Raw genomic sequence first — 14,914 nt, forward strand, 5'->3', positions numbered from 1 at the left:
GTTAATGGTGACTGTGGGCGATTCCTGATTCCTTTTTGTCATTTGTTTATGTGAACATGCGGGCTAATGTTTGGGGTTTGGTGGGAGGAAGGGATCGTTGTTATTGATATGGGGATTGACATATTTGTTACTGATTATTGTTTATTGTTGGTGGGTGTAAATTTGGAAGAAAATATGAAAAAGGATGAGAAAAAATATCTTTTTAAAAAATGGTTAGGTGGGGTTACTGGGTTGTGAGGATGGGGTGAGGTGGGGGCTAACGTGGGTGGTTAGGTGGGGTTACTGGGTTGTGAGGATGGGGTGAGGTGGGGGCTAACGTGGGTGGTTAGGTGGGGTTACTGGGTTGTGAGGATGGGGTGAGGTGGGGGCTAACGTGGGTGGTTAGGTGGGGTTACTGGGTTGTGAGGATGGGGTGAGGTGGGGGCTAACGTGGGTGGTTAGGTGGGGTTACTGGGTTGTGAGGATGGGGGGAGGTGGGGGCTAACGTGGAGCGGTCTTTCCGGTGCGGACTTGATGGGCCAAATGGCCCCCTGGTGTACTGTAAATTCTATGTCTATGTCTAAACCGTATTGACAAAGTAGACTTAGAGCGGATGCTTCCTCTTGTGGGGCAATCTGGAACTGGAGGTCATAGTTTTAGGATAAAGGGCAGCAGATTTAAAACTGAGATGAGGAGAAATTACTTCTCTCAAAGGGTCGTGAATCTGTGAAATCCACTACCCCAGAGTGCAGTGGATGCTGGGACATTGAGTAAATTTAAGGAGGAGTTGGACAGATTTTTAATTGGTAATGCGTTGAAGGGTTATGGAGAACGGGTGGGAAAGTGGAGTTGAGACCGAGAGGAGGTCAATCATGATGGTATTGAATGGCAGAGCTGATCGAAGGGCTGAATTGCCGAATCCTGCTCCTAGTTATGTTCTTATTAAATAAGAGAATATAAACCAAACTTACTCAGCCTCTTGTCACAGCGACCAATCCAGTGAATCTTCACTATGCTGCCTCCTTTAGTGATGGAAAGGGATAGGTATAGACCGTAGGGCAAGAGTTATATCTGGGGAAAGGCAATTATGATGCGATGAGGCAAGACTTAGGATGCATCGGATGGAGAGGAAAACTGCAGGGGATGGGCACAATGGAAATGTGGAGCTTGTTCAAGGAACAGCTACTGCGTGTCCTTGATAAGTATGTACCTGTCAGGCAGGGAGGAAGTGGTCGAGCAAGGGAACCGTGGTTTACTAAAGCAGTCGAAACACTTGTCAAGAGGAAGAAGGAGGCTTATGTAAAGATGAGACATGAAGGTTCAGTTAGGGTGCTCGAAAGTTACAAGTTAGCTAGGAAGGACCTAAAGAGAGAGCTAAGAAGAGCCAGGAGGGGACATGAGAAATCTTTGGCAGGTAGGATCAAGGATAACCCTGAAGCTTTCTATAGATATTTCAGGAATAACAGAATGACTAGGGTTAGAGTAGGACCAGTCAAGGACACTAGTGGGAAGTTGTGCGTGGAGTCCGAGGAGATAGGAGAGGTGCTAAATGAATATTTTTCGTCCGTATTCACACAGGAAAAAGACAATGTTGTCGAGGAGAATACTGAGATACAGGCTGCTAGACTAGTAGGGCTTGAGGTTCATAAGGAGGAGGTGTTAGCAATTCTGGAAAGTGTGAAAATAGGTAAGTCTCCTGGGCCGGATGGGATTTATCCTAGGATTCTCTGGGAAGCTAGGGACGAGATTGCTGAGCCTTTGGCTTTGATCTTTAAGTCATCTTTGTCTACAGGAATAGTGCCAGAAGACTGGAGGATAGCAAATGTTGTCCTCTTGTTCAAGAAGGGGAGTAGAGACAACCCCGGTAACTATAGGCCAGTGAGCCTTACTTCTGTTGTGGGCAAAATCTTGGAAAGGTTTATAAGAGATTGGATGTATAATCATCTGGAAAGGAATAATTTGATTAGAGATAGTCAACACTGTTTTGTGAAGGGTAGGTCGTGCCTCACAAACCTTATTGAGTTCTTTGAGAAGGTGACCGAACAGATGGATGAGGGTAAAGCAGTTGATGTGGTGTATATGGATTTCATTAAAGCGTTTGATAAGGTTCCCCACGGTAGGCTACTGCAAAAAATACGGAGGCATGGGATTCAGGGTGATTTAGCAGTTTGGATCAGAAATTGGCTAGCTGGAAGAAGACAAAGGGTGGTAGTTGATGGGAAATGTTCAGACTGGAGTCCAGTTACTAGTGGTGTACCGCAAGGATCTGTTTTGGGGCCACTGCTGTTTGTTATTTTTATAAATGACCTGGAGGAGGGCGTAGAAGGATGGGTGAGTAAATTTTCAGATGACACTAAAGTCGGTGGAGTTGTCGACAGTGTGGAAGGATGTTACAAGTTACAGAGGGACATAGATAAGCTGCAGCGCTGGGCTGAGAGGTGGCAAATGGAGTTTAATGCAGAAAAGTGTGAGGTGATTCATTTTGGAAGGAATAACAGGAAGACTGAGTACTGGGCTAATGGTAAGATTCTTGGCAGTGTGGATGAGCAGAGTGATCTCGGTGTCCATGTACATAGATCCCTGAAAGTTGCCACCCAGGTTGAGAGGGTTGTTGAGAAGGCGTATGGCGTGTTAGCTTTTATTGCGGAACACCGCCAAACAGATTAGACAACAATACGATGCCACCTATATGCATACTAAGAACAGGAAGCTTGAGAAACTCGGCATCACCACCAGCAGCAACCAAGCCACCCCCGGTACCACAGTAGAAAACAATACAGGGAAATCTATTGTCAACTTGTTGGACTACACCCTTCAACCAGATGAAATCGGAGTCCTCAGCAGAGGGCTCAATTTCTGCACCACCACCAAAATGGACCCCATCAGTCTCGCGGCAGACACGGAGGAATTCATCAGGCGAATGAGGCTCTGGGAATTCTTCCACAAACCACGAGGCTAACGGCGAACCCAAGCAGACTACCAATGAACCAGAACAGCAGACCGAGAGATCTGCGGTGCGGCAACTGAAGAGGAAAGAGTCGAATTGGACCCCTCCGGAAGGCCGCTATCCTAGACTCGACATGTACGCTCAAGCCGTCAGGAGTCGCGTCAATGCCAAATTCATCAGTCGCATTCACAAGACAGCCCCGAACGTCACCCAAGCACAACGCAATGCCATCCGCGCTCTCAAGACCAACCGCAGCATCGTCATCAAACCAGCAGACAAAGGAGGGGCCACTGTCGTACTGAACAGAACGGACTACTGCAAAGAAGTGTACCGACAACTCAACAACCAAGAACACTACAGCCAGTTACCCGCAGATCCGACCAAGGAACACACCCACCAACTTAACAGACTGATCAAGACCTTGGATCCAGATCTTCAGAGCACCCTACGTGCTCTCATCCCACGTACTCCCCGCATTGGAGATCTCTACTGCCTACCGAAAATACACAAGGCCAACACACCAGGCCGTCCTATCGTTTCAGGCAATGGGACCCTGTGTGAGAACCTCTCTGGCTACATCGAGGGCATCTTGAAACCCATCGTACAAGGTATGCCCAGCTTCTATCGCGACACGACGGACTTCCTACAGAAACTCAGCACCCATGGACCAGTTGAACTAGGAACATTCCTCGTCACAATGGACGTCTCGGCACTCTACACCAGCATCCCCCATGACGACGGCATTGCTGCAACAGCCTCAGTACTCAACACCGACAACTGCCAATCTCCAGACGCAATTCTGCAACTCATCCGCTTCATTCTGGATCACAACGTCTTCACCTTCGACAACAAGTTCTTCATCCGGAACAGCCATGGGGACCGAATTCACACCCCAATACGCCAACACCTTAATGCACAAGTTTTAACAAGACCTACTCACCGCACAGGACCTTCAACCGACGTTATACACCAGATACATCGATGACATTTTTTTTCCTTTGGACCCACGGCGAAGAATCACTGAAACGACTACACGATGACATTAATAAGTTCCATCCAACCATCAGACTCACCATGGACTACTCTCCAAAATCAGTTGCATTCTTGGACAAACTCGTCTCCATCAAGGACGGTCACCTCAGCACTTCGCTTTACCGCAAACCCACGGATAACCTCATGATGCTCCACTTCTCCAGCTTCCACCCTAAACACATTAAAGAAGCCATCCCCTATGGACAAGCGCTCCGTATACACAGGATCTGCTCAGACGAGGAGGAGCGTAACAGACATCTACAGATGTTGAAAGATGCCCTCGCATGAACGGGATGTTGCGCTCGACTCATCAATCGACAGTTCCAACGTGCCACAGCAAAAAACCGCACCGACCTCCTCAGAAGACAAACATGGACACAACCGACAGAGTACTCTTCGTCGTCCAGTACTTTCCCGGAGCGGAGAAACTATGACATCATCTTCACAGCCTTCATGATGATGAACACCTTGCCAAGGTCATCCCCACACCCCCACTACTTGCCTTCAAACAACCGCGCAACCTCAAACAAACCATTGTTTGTAGCAAACTACCCAGTCTTCAGAACAGTGACCACGACACCACACAACCCTGTCATGGCAATCTCTGCAAGACGTGCCAGATCATCAACATGGATACCACCATTACACGTGAGAACACCACCCACCAGGTACACGGTACATACTCGTGCGACTCGGCCAATGTTGTCTACCTCATACGCTGCAGGAAAGGATGTCCCGAAGCGTGGTACATTGGCGAGACCATGCAGACGTTGCGACAACGAATGAACGGACATCATGCGACAAACACCAGGCAGGAATGTTCCCTTCCAGTCGGGGAACACTTCAGCAGTCAAGGGCATTCAGCCTCTGATCTCCGGGTAAGCGTTCTCCAAGGCGGCCTTCAGGACCCGCGACAACGCAGAATCGCCGAGCAGAAACTTATAGCCAAGTTCCGCACACATGAGTGCGGCCTCAACCGGGACCTGGGATTCATGTCGCATTACATTCATCCCCCACCATCTGGCCTGCGAAATCCTACCAACTGTCCTGGCTTGACACAATTCACACCTCTTTAACCTGGGGTTACCCCATCTCTGGATCTGTAAAGATTTAATCACCTGCTAATGCTCGCATTCCTAGCATTGTTTGGCATCTTTGAATTTGTCTATGTATGTGTTTCTGGAACAGACCTCTTCATTCACCTGAGGAAGGAGCAGCGCTCCGAAAGCTAGTGACATCGAAACAAACCTGTTGGACTTTAACCTGGTGTTGTAAGACTTCGTACTGTGCGCACCCCAGTCCAACGCCGGCATCTCCACATCTTAGCTTTTATTGGTAGAGGGATTGAGTTTCGGAGCCATGAGGTCATGTTGCAGCTGTACAAAACTCTGGTGCGGCCGTGTTTGGAGTATTGCGTGCAATTCTGGTCGCCGCATTATAGGAAGGATGTGGAAGCAGTGGAAAGGGTGCAGAGGAGATTTACCAGGATGTTGCCTGGTATGGAGGGAAGATCTTATGAGGGACTTGAGGCTGTTTTCGTTAGAAGAAGGTTCAGAGGTGACTTAATTGAGGCATACAAGATGATCAGAGAATTGGATAGGGTGGAGAGTGAGAGCCTTTTTCCTCGGATGGTGATGTCTAGCACGAGGGGACGTAGCTTTAAATTGAGGGGAGATAGATATAGGACAGATGTCAGAGATCGGTTCTTTACTCAGAGAGTAGTAAGGGTGTGGAATGCCCTGCCTGCAACAGTAGTGGACTCGCCAACACTAAGGGCATTCAAATGGTCATTGGATAGACATATGGACGATAAGGGAATAGTGTAGATGGGCTTTAGAGTGGTTTCACAGGTCGGCGCAACATCGAGGGCCGAAGGGCCTGTACTGCGCTGTAATGTTCTGTGTTCCTTTCTCTGTCTTTCTGAGTGTGAAAGTGTGTCCTGTGAATTGGAATGACCCAGTTTCAGTCTAGTCTGTTAAGTATTACTGGTTATGCTGAATGTTTGATGATCTGTTCCCCATGATCTGTGTTGATTAATGAGTGTGTCGACCTCTCCACTGCTGTGTAGGAAGTATCTGCAGGTGTGTGTGTACAACCTGTCACATATTGGTTTCCAGTTGTTTGACCCTCAGTTGGTGGAAGTTACCAACAGCTCAGAGCTGGACTTTGTCCCGATGAATTCCCTCAACCAGCAGGTAAGCTTCTTATTGGCTGTTTCACAACATTTCAATCTTTACTTCACGCTCTCTCACCCTTTCCCTCTCCCCCCCCCGAGCCCCCTCTCCTCCTCCCCTTCCCTCTCCCTCTCCACTCCCCCCTCTCCCCCTCCCCTCCCCCCTCTCCCCCTCCCCTCCCCCCTCTCCCTCTCCCCCTCTCCCTCCCTTCCCCTCCCCCTCTCCCTCCCTTCCCCTCCCCCCCTCACCCTCTCACCTCCCCCCTCTCCCTCCCTTCCCTCCCCCCCCCCCCCCCCCTCTCCCCCCCACCCCCCTCCCACGACAGCACCATCTATCCAAATCATCAGTTTATCCCATTCTTGGACAAGAGATGTAAAAGTTTTGACTTTCACGATCTTCGGCATTGTTCCCATTGGGGAGAGTGGGCCAATCGTAGTTCCCATTGGGGAGAGTGGGCCAATCGTAGTTCCCATTGGGGAGAGTGGGCCAATCGTAGTTCCCATTGGGGAGAGTGGGCCAATCATAGTTCCCATTGGGGAGAGTGGGCCAATCGTAGTTCCCATTGGGGAGAGTGGGCCAATCGTAGTTCCCATTGGGGAGAGTGGGCCAATCGTAGTTCCCATTGGGGAGAGTGGGCCAATCGTAGTTCCCATTGGGGAGAGTGGGCCAATCGTAGTTCCCATTGGGGAGAATGGGCCAATCGTAGTTCCCATTGGGGAGAATGGGCCAATCGTAGTTCCCATTGGGGTGAATGGGCCAATCGTAGTTCCCATTGGGGAGAATGGGCCAATCGTAGTTCCCATTGGGGAGAATGGGCCAATCGTAGTTCCCATTGGGGAGAGTGGGCCAATCGTAGTTCCCATTGGGGAGAGTGGGCCAATCGTAGTTCCCATTGGGGAGAATGGGCCAATCGTAGTTCCCATTGGGGAGAATGGGCCAATCGTAGTTCCCATTGGGGTGAATGGGCCAATCGTAGTTCCCATTGGGGAGAATGGGCCAATCGTAGTTCCCATTGGGGAGAATGGGCCAATCGTAGTTCCCATTGGGGTGAATGGGCCAATCGTAGTTCCCATTGGGGAGAATGGGCCAATCGTAGTTCCCATTGGGGAGAGTGGGCCAATCGTAGTTCCCATTGGGGAGAGTGGGCCAATCGTAGTTCCCATTGGGGAGAGTGGGCCAATCGTAGTTCCCATTGGGGAGAATGGGCCAATCGTAGTTCCCATTGGGGAGAATGGGCCAATCGTAGTTCCCATTGGGGTGAATGGGCCAATCGTAGTTCCCATTGGGGAGAATGGGCCAATCGTAGTTCCCATTGGGGAGAATGGGCCAATCGTAGTTCCCATTGGGGTGAATGGGCCAATCGTAGTTCCCATTGGGGAGAATGGGCCAATCGTAGTTCCCATTGGGGAGAATGGGCCAATCGTAGTTCCCATTGGGGAGAATGGACCAATCATGTAGAGATGATGAGAAGGTTGATGCTAAGAGGCTTCTTCCATTGGCTGCAAACTCTGGACCACAGGTGACCGGTCAGGACCTCAGAATAAGGGTGGGTCATTCTGGAGGGGAATGAGGAGAGGTTGCAGGGTGGAATGAGGAGAGGTTCCGGAGCGGAATGAGGAGAGGTTCCGGAGCGGAATGAGGAGAGGTTCCGGAGCAGAATGAGGAGAGGTTGCGGAGCGGAATGAGGAGCGGTTCCGGAGGGGGATGAGGAGCGGTTCCGGAGCGGGATGAGGAGAGGTTCCGGCGCGGGATGAGGAGCGGTTCCGGAGCGGAATGAGGAGCGGTTCCGGAGCGGGATGAGGTGCGGTTCCGGAGGGAGATGAGGAGAGGTTCCGGAGGGGGATGAGGAGCGGTTCCGGAGGGGGATGAGGAGCGGTTCCGGAGCGGGATGAGGAGCGGTTCTGGAGGGGGATGAGGAGAGGTTCCGGAGCGGGATGAGGAGCGGTTCCGGAGCGGGATGAGGAGCGGTTCCGGAGGGGGATGAGGAGCGGTTCCAGAGCGGGATGAGGAGCGGTTCCGGAGGGGGATGAGGAGCGGTTCCAGAGCGGGATGAGGAGCGGTTCCGGAGGGAGATGAGGAGTGGTTCCGGAGGGAGATGAGCGGTTCCGGAGGGGGATGAGGTGCGGTTCCGGAGGGGGATGAGGAGCGGTTCCGGAGGGGGATGAGGAGCGGTTCCGGAGCGGGATGAGGAGCGGTTCTGGAGGGGGATGAGGAGAGGTTCCGGAGCGGGATGAGGAGCGGTTCCGGAGGGGGATGAGGAGCGGTTCCAGAGCGGGATGAGGAGCGGTTCCGGAGGGGGATGAGGAGCGGTTCCAGAGCGGGATGAGGAGCGGTTCCGGAGGGGGATGAGGAGCGGTTCCGGAGCGGGATGAGGAGCGGTTCCGGAGGGGGATGAGGAGCGGTTCCGGAGGGGGATGAGGAGCGGTTCCGGAGGGGGATGAGGAGCGGTTCCGGAGCGGGATGAGGAGCGGTTCCGGAGGGAGATGAGGAGCGGTTCCGGAGGGAGATGAGGAGCGGTTCCGGAGCGGGATGAGGAGCGGTTCCGGAGGGGGATGAGGAGCGGTTCCGGAGGGGGATGAGGAGCGGTTCCGGAGGGGGATGAGGAGCGGTTCCGGAGCGGGATGAGGAGTGGTTCCGGAGCGGTTCCGGAGCGGGATGAGGAGCGGTTCCGGAGGGGGATGAGGAGCGGTTCCGGAGGGGGATGAGGAGCGGTTCCGGAGCTGGATGAGGAGCGGTTCCGGAGCGGGATGAGGAGCGGGATGAGGAGCGGTTCCGGAGGGAGATGAGGAGCGGTTCCGGAGGGAGATGAGCGGTTCCGGAGGGGGATGAGGTGCGGTTCCGGAGGGGGATGAGGAGCGGTTCCGGAGGGAGATGAGGAGCGGTTCCGGAGGGAGATGAGGAGCGGTTCCGGAGCGGGATGAGGAGCGGTTCCGGAGGGGGATGAGGAGCGGTTCCGGAGGGGGATGAGGAGCGGTTCCGGAGGGGGATGAGGAGCGGTTCCGGAGCGGGATGAGGAGTGGTTCCGGAGCGGTTCCGGAGGGGGATGAGGAGCGGTTCCGGAGGGGGATGAGGAGCGGTTCCGGAGCGGGATGAGGAGCGGTTCCGGAGGGAGATGAGGAGCGGTTCCGGAGGGAGATGAGGAGCGGTTCCGGAGCGGGATGAGGAGCGGTTCCGGAGGGGGATGAGGAGCGGTTCCGGAGGGGGATGAGGAGCGGTTCCGGAGGGGGATGAGGAGCGGTTCCGGAGCGGGATGAGGAGTGGTTCCGGAGTGGTTCCGGAGCGGTTCCGGAGCGGGATGAGGAGCGGTTCCGGAGGGGGATGAGGAGCGGTTCCGGAGGGGGATGAGGAGCGGTTCCGGAGCGGGATGAGGAGCGGTTCCGGAGCGGGATGAGGAGCGGTTCCGGAGCGGGATGAGGAGCGGTTCCGGAGGGAGATGAGGAGCGGTTCCGGAGGGAGATGAGCGGTTCCGGAGGGGGATGAGGTGCGGTTCCGGAGGGAGATGAGGAGCGGTTCCGGAGGGAGATGAGGAGCGGTTCCGGAGGGAGATGAGGAGCGGTTCCGGAGGGAGATGAGGAGCGGTTCCGGAGCGGGATGAGGAGCGGTTCCGGAGGGGGATGAGGAGCGGTTCCGGAGGGGGATGAGGAGCGGTTCCGGAGGGGGATGTGGAGCGGTTCCGGAGCGGGATGAGGAGTGGTTCCGGAGCGGTTCCGGAGCGGGATGAGGAGCGGTTCCGGAGGGGGATGAGGAGCGGTTCCGGAGGGGGATGAGGAGCGGTTCCGGAGCTGGATGAGGAGCGGTTCCGGAGCGGGATGAGGAGCGGTTCCGGAGCGGGATGAGGAGCGGTTCCGGAGGGAGATGAGGAGCGGTTCCGGAGGGAGATGAGCGGTTCCGGAGGGGGATGAGGTGCGGTTCCGGAGGGGGATGAGGAGCGGTTCCGGAGGGAGATGAGGTTCCGGAGGGAGATGAGGAGCGGTTCCGGAGGGAGATGAGGAGCGGTTCCGGAGGGGGATGAGGAGCGGTTCCGGAGCGGGATGAGGAGCGGTTACGGAGCGGGAGGAGGAGCGGTTCCGGAGCGGGAGGAGGAGCGGTTCCGGAGGGAGATGAGGAGCGGTTCCGGAGGGAGATGAGGAGCGGTTCCGGAGCGGGATGAGGAGCGGTTCCGGAGCGGGATGAGGAGCGGTTCCGGAGGGGGATGAGGAGCGGTTCCGGAGGGGGATGAGGAGCGGTTCCGGAGCGGGATGAGGAGCGGTTCCGGGGCGGGATGAGGAGCGGTTCCGGAGCGGTTCCGGAGCGGGATGAGGAGCGGTTCCGGAGCGGGATGAGGAGCGGTTCCGGAGGGGGATGAGGAGCGGTTCCGGAGGGAGATGAGGAGCGGTTCCGGAGGGGGATGAGGAGAGGTTCCGGAGGGAGATGAGGAGAGGTTCCGGAGGGAGATGAGGAGAGGTTCCGGAGGGAGATGAGGAGCGGTTCCGGAGGGAGATGAGGAGCGGTTCCGGAGCGGGATGAGGAGCGGTTCCGGAGGGGGATGAGGAGCGGTTCCGGAGCGGGATGAGGAGCGGTTCCGGAGCGGGATGAGGAGCGGTTCCGGAGCGGTTCCGGAGCGGGAGGAGGAGCGGTTCCGGAGCGGGAGGAGGAGCGGTTCCGGAGCGGGAGGAGGAGCGGTTCCGGAGCGGGAGGAGGAGCGGTTCCGGAGCGGGAGGAGGAGCGGTTCCGGAGCGGGAGGAGGAGCGGTTCCGGAGCGGGAGGAGGAGCGGTTCCGGAGCGGGAGGAGGAGCGGTTCCGGAGCGGGAGGAGGAGCGGTTCCGGAGCGGGAGGAGGAGCGGTTCCGGAGCGGGAGGAGGAGCGGTTCCGGAGCGGGAGGAGGAGCGGTTCCGGAGCGGGAGGAGGAGCGGTTCCGGAGCGGGAGGAGGAGCGGTTCCGGAGCGGGAGGAGGAGCGGTTCCGGAGCGGGAGGAGGAGCGGTTCCGGAGCGGGAGGAGGAGCGGTTCCGGAGCGGGATGAGGAGAGGTTTCTAAATTCAGAGGGTGGTGATTCTGTGGGGTTTTCTGGAGATTGGAAGCTCAATTGTTTAATATATTCAAGGCAGAGATTGCTAGATTGTTGGACCTGGGCAGTGGGAGGATGTGGGGACAGGACACAACGTGGAGTTAATGTTGAGGTTCAGCCACATAATCACCTTGAATGTTTAAGCAGATTGGAAGATAATCCGGCCGACTTCAGCTCCTCTATCTCAATATTTGAAATTCGAGCTAGTCACTGCCCCTTGCTTTCCCGTCCCCCTCACCACCTCAGTATTCTGGGTCAGGAGAATTATCTGCGTTCAGCTCGATTATCCTAGATTAATACTGATGGGCAGTAGGTGGGGAGAGATTAACATTGGCAATCCATACATTCCCAATTGCGCATGAGGAGCCCATTTGCCCATCGGGTCTGCACCGAAGTTCTGAAAGAGCACCTTATCTGAGTCCACTCGTCCACCCTATCCCCCTAACCCCACCAAACCTGCATATCTTTGGACTGTGGGAGGAAACTGGAGCACGCGCAGATACGGGGAGAATGTGCAGACTCCACACAGTCAATGACTGCATGTTTAATGTGATCTATATGTGCTCTGTTGTACTGTGTTAGTGCATGTACAGCAAGCAAGCCACCTTCTTCCTGTGGGAGTTCAAGTGGAGCCAGGAGCCAGGGGCCTCGCTGCACTGCCAATTCAGTGTGTCCTTCACACCACTTACAGGCCAAGAACTTGGATTGATGAAACCGTTCACCTACGAGCTCAAACTCGACAATTTCTGTGTAAGTTGTAGCAATTCATGAATCCGGGTCTTCAGCACCGACTGTGAGGAACTAACCCTAGTGTGTGTTGAGAATCGGTACAGATCACCATGAACGTTTCCTTGTGTTTACTGCAAAGCCCACCTCCTTTGAGTCCTTGACAATTTTTTGGATTTTCCCACTGTTTTTCTTTGCGTTTGAAGGATCCCTTTTTCCAAATTACACTGGCTCACTCTTTGCTAACAATGTATGTTTGTAATGCACTTGCCGTTCCCGTGACACTTTGCTGGCAGTACAGACACTGTACAGTGCAGTAAACCTGTCCCCGGACGCTGTACAGTGCAGTAAGCCTGTCCCCAGACACTGTACAGTGCAGGAACCATGTCCCAGACACTGTACAGTGCAGTAACCATGTCCCCGGACACTGTACAGAGCAATAAGCCTGACCCCAGACACAGTACACTGCAGTAACGGCGTACAGTGCAGTGACCGGGTCCCCGGACACTGTACAATGCAGTAACCGTGTCCCCGGACACTGTGCAGTGCAGTAACCGTGTCCCCGGACACTGTGCAGTGCAGTAACCGGGACCACGGACACTGTACAGTGCAGTAACCGTGTCCCCGGACACTGTACAGTGCAGGAACCGTGTCCCCGGACACTGTACAGTGCAGTAACCGTGTCCCCGGACGCTCTGCAGTGCAGTAACCGTGTCCCTGGACACTGTACAGTTCAGTGACCGTGTCCCCGGACACTGTACAGTGCAGTAACCGGATCCCCGGACACTGTACAGCGCAGTAAGCCTGTTCCCGGACACTGTACAGTGCAGTGACGGTGTCCCCGGACACTGTACAGTGCAGGAAGCCTGTCCCCGGGCACTGTACAGTGCAGGAAGCCTGTCCCCGGACACTGTACAGTGCAGTAACCGGGTCCCCGGACACTGTACAGCGCAATAAGTCTGTCCCCGGACACTGTAAAGCGCAGAAACCGGGTCCCTGGACACTTTACAGTGCAGTAACCGGGTCCCCGGACACTGTACAGTGCAGTAACCGGGTCCCCGGACACTGTACAGTGCAGTAACCGGGTCCCCGGACACTGTACAGTGCAGTAACCGGGTCCCCGGACACTGTACAGTGCAGTAACCGGGTCCCCGGACACTGTACAGTGCAGTAACCGGGTCCCCGGACACTGTACAGTGCAGTAACCGGGTCCCCGGACACTGTACAGTGCAGTAACCGGGTCCCCGGACACTGCACAGTGCAGTAACCGGGTCCCCGGACACTGTACAGAGCAGTAAGCCTGTCCCCGGACACTGTACAGTGCATAAGCCTGTCCCCGGACACTGTACAGTGCAGTAACCGGGTCCCCGGACACTGTACAGTGCATAAGCCTGTCCCCGGACACTGTACAGTGCAGTAACCGGGTCCCCGGAAACTGTACAGTGCAGTAAGCCTGTCCCCGGATACTGTACGGTGCAGTAACCGGGTCCCCGGACACTGTACAGTGTACTAACCGGGTCCCCGGACGCTGAACAGTGCAGTAAGCCTGTCCCCGGACACTGTACAGTGCAGTAACCGGGGATCCGGACACTGTACAGTGCAGTAATCGGGTCCCCGGACACTGTGCAGTGCAGTAACCGGGTCCCCGGACGCTGAACAGTGCAGTAAGCCTGTCCCCGGACACTGTACAGTGCAGTAAGCCTGTCCCCGGACACTGTACAGTGCAGTAACCGGGTCCCCGGACACTGTACAGTGCAGTAAGCCTGTCCCCGGACACTGTACAGTGCAGTAAGCCTGTCCCCGGACACTGTACAGTGCAGTAAGCCTGTCCCCGGACACTGTACAGTGCAGTAAGCCTGTCCCCGGACACTGTACAGTGCAGTAAGCCTGTCCCCGGACACTGTACAGTGCAGTAAGCCTGTCCCCGGACACTGTACAGTGCAGTAAGGCTGTCCCCGGACACGGTACAGTGCAGTAACCGGGTCCCCGGACACTGTACAGTGCAGTAACCGGATCCCCGGACACTGTAGAGTGCAGTAACCGGGTCCCCGGACACTGCACAGTGCAGTAAGGCTGTCCCCGGACACTGTACAGTGCAGTAACCGGATCCACGGACACTGTACAGTGCAGTAACCGGATCCCGGGACACTGTACAGTGCAGCAACCGGGTCCCCGGACACTGTACAGTGCAGCAACCGGGTCCCCGGACACTGCACAGTGCAGTAACCGGGTCCCCGGACACTGTACAGTGCAGGAACCGGGTCCCCGGACACTGTACAGTGCAGTAAACCTGTCCCCGGACACTGAACAGTGCAGTAAGCCTGTCGCCGGACACTGTACAGTGCAGTAACCGGGTCCCCGGACACTGTACAGTGCAGTAACCGGGTCCCCGGACACTGTACAGTGCAGAAACCGGGTCCCCGGACACTGTACAGTGCAGTAACCGGGTCCCCGGACACTGTACAGTGCAGTAACCGGGTCCCCGGACACTGTACAGTGCAGTAAGCCTGTCCCCGGACACTGTACAGTGCAGTTACGGTGTACAGTGCAGTAACCGGATCCCCGGACACCGTGCAGTGCAGTGACGGTGTACAGTGCAGTAACCGGGTCCCCGGACACTGTACAGTGCAGTAACCGGGTCCCCGGACACTGTACAGTGCAGTAACCGGGTCCCCGGACACTGTACAGCGCAATAAGTCTGTCCCCGGACACTGTACAGCGCAGAAACCGGGTCCCCGGACACTGTACAGTGCAGTAACCGGGTCCCCGGACACTGTACAGTGCAGTAGGCCTGTCCCCGGACACTGTACAGTGCAGTAAGCCTGTCCCCGGACACTGTACAGTGCAGTAAGCCTGTCCCCGGACACTGTACAGTGCAGTAACCGGGTGCCCGGACACTGTACAGTGCAGTAAGCCTGTCCCCGGACACTGTACAGTGCAGTAACCGGGTCCCCGGACACTGTACAGTGCAGTAACCGGGTCCCCGGACACTGTACAGTGCAGTAGGCCTG

The 14,914-nt window shown here is 55.6% G+C and overlaps 2 protein-coding genes across 2 annotated transcripts in view; one reads left to right on the plus strand and one right to left on the minus strand.

Moving 5' to 3' along the window:
- Positions 1–14,914, minus strand: part of LOC140427619 (ribosomal RNA processing protein 1 homolog B-like) — a 944,136-nt gene that overhangs the window by 690,878 nt on the left and 238,344 nt on the right. The gene's annotated exons all lie outside the window — the stretch shown is intronic.
- trappc10 (trafficking protein particle complex subunit 10) overlaps positions 1–14,914 on the plus strand; it is a 160,838-nt gene that overhangs the window by 128,785 nt on the left and 17,139 nt on the right. The window contains exons 19-20 of the mRNA XM_072513026.1: positions 6,027–6,153; positions 11,760–11,927. Of these exons, the coding sequence (XP_072369127.1) occupies positions 6,027–6,153; positions 11,760–11,927 (295 nt within the window). The remainder of the gene's footprint in view (positions 1–6,026; positions 6,154–11,759; positions 11,928–14,914) is intronic.

Source organism: Scyliorhinus torazame, chromosome 8 (assembly GCF_047496885.1).
Source record: "Scyliorhinus torazame isolate Kashiwa2021f chromosome 8, sScyTor2.1, whole genome shotgun sequence".
Classification (NCBI taxonomy): Eukaryota; Metazoa; Chordata; class Chondrichthyes; order Carcharhiniformes; family Scyliorhinidae; genus Scyliorhinus; species Scyliorhinus torazame.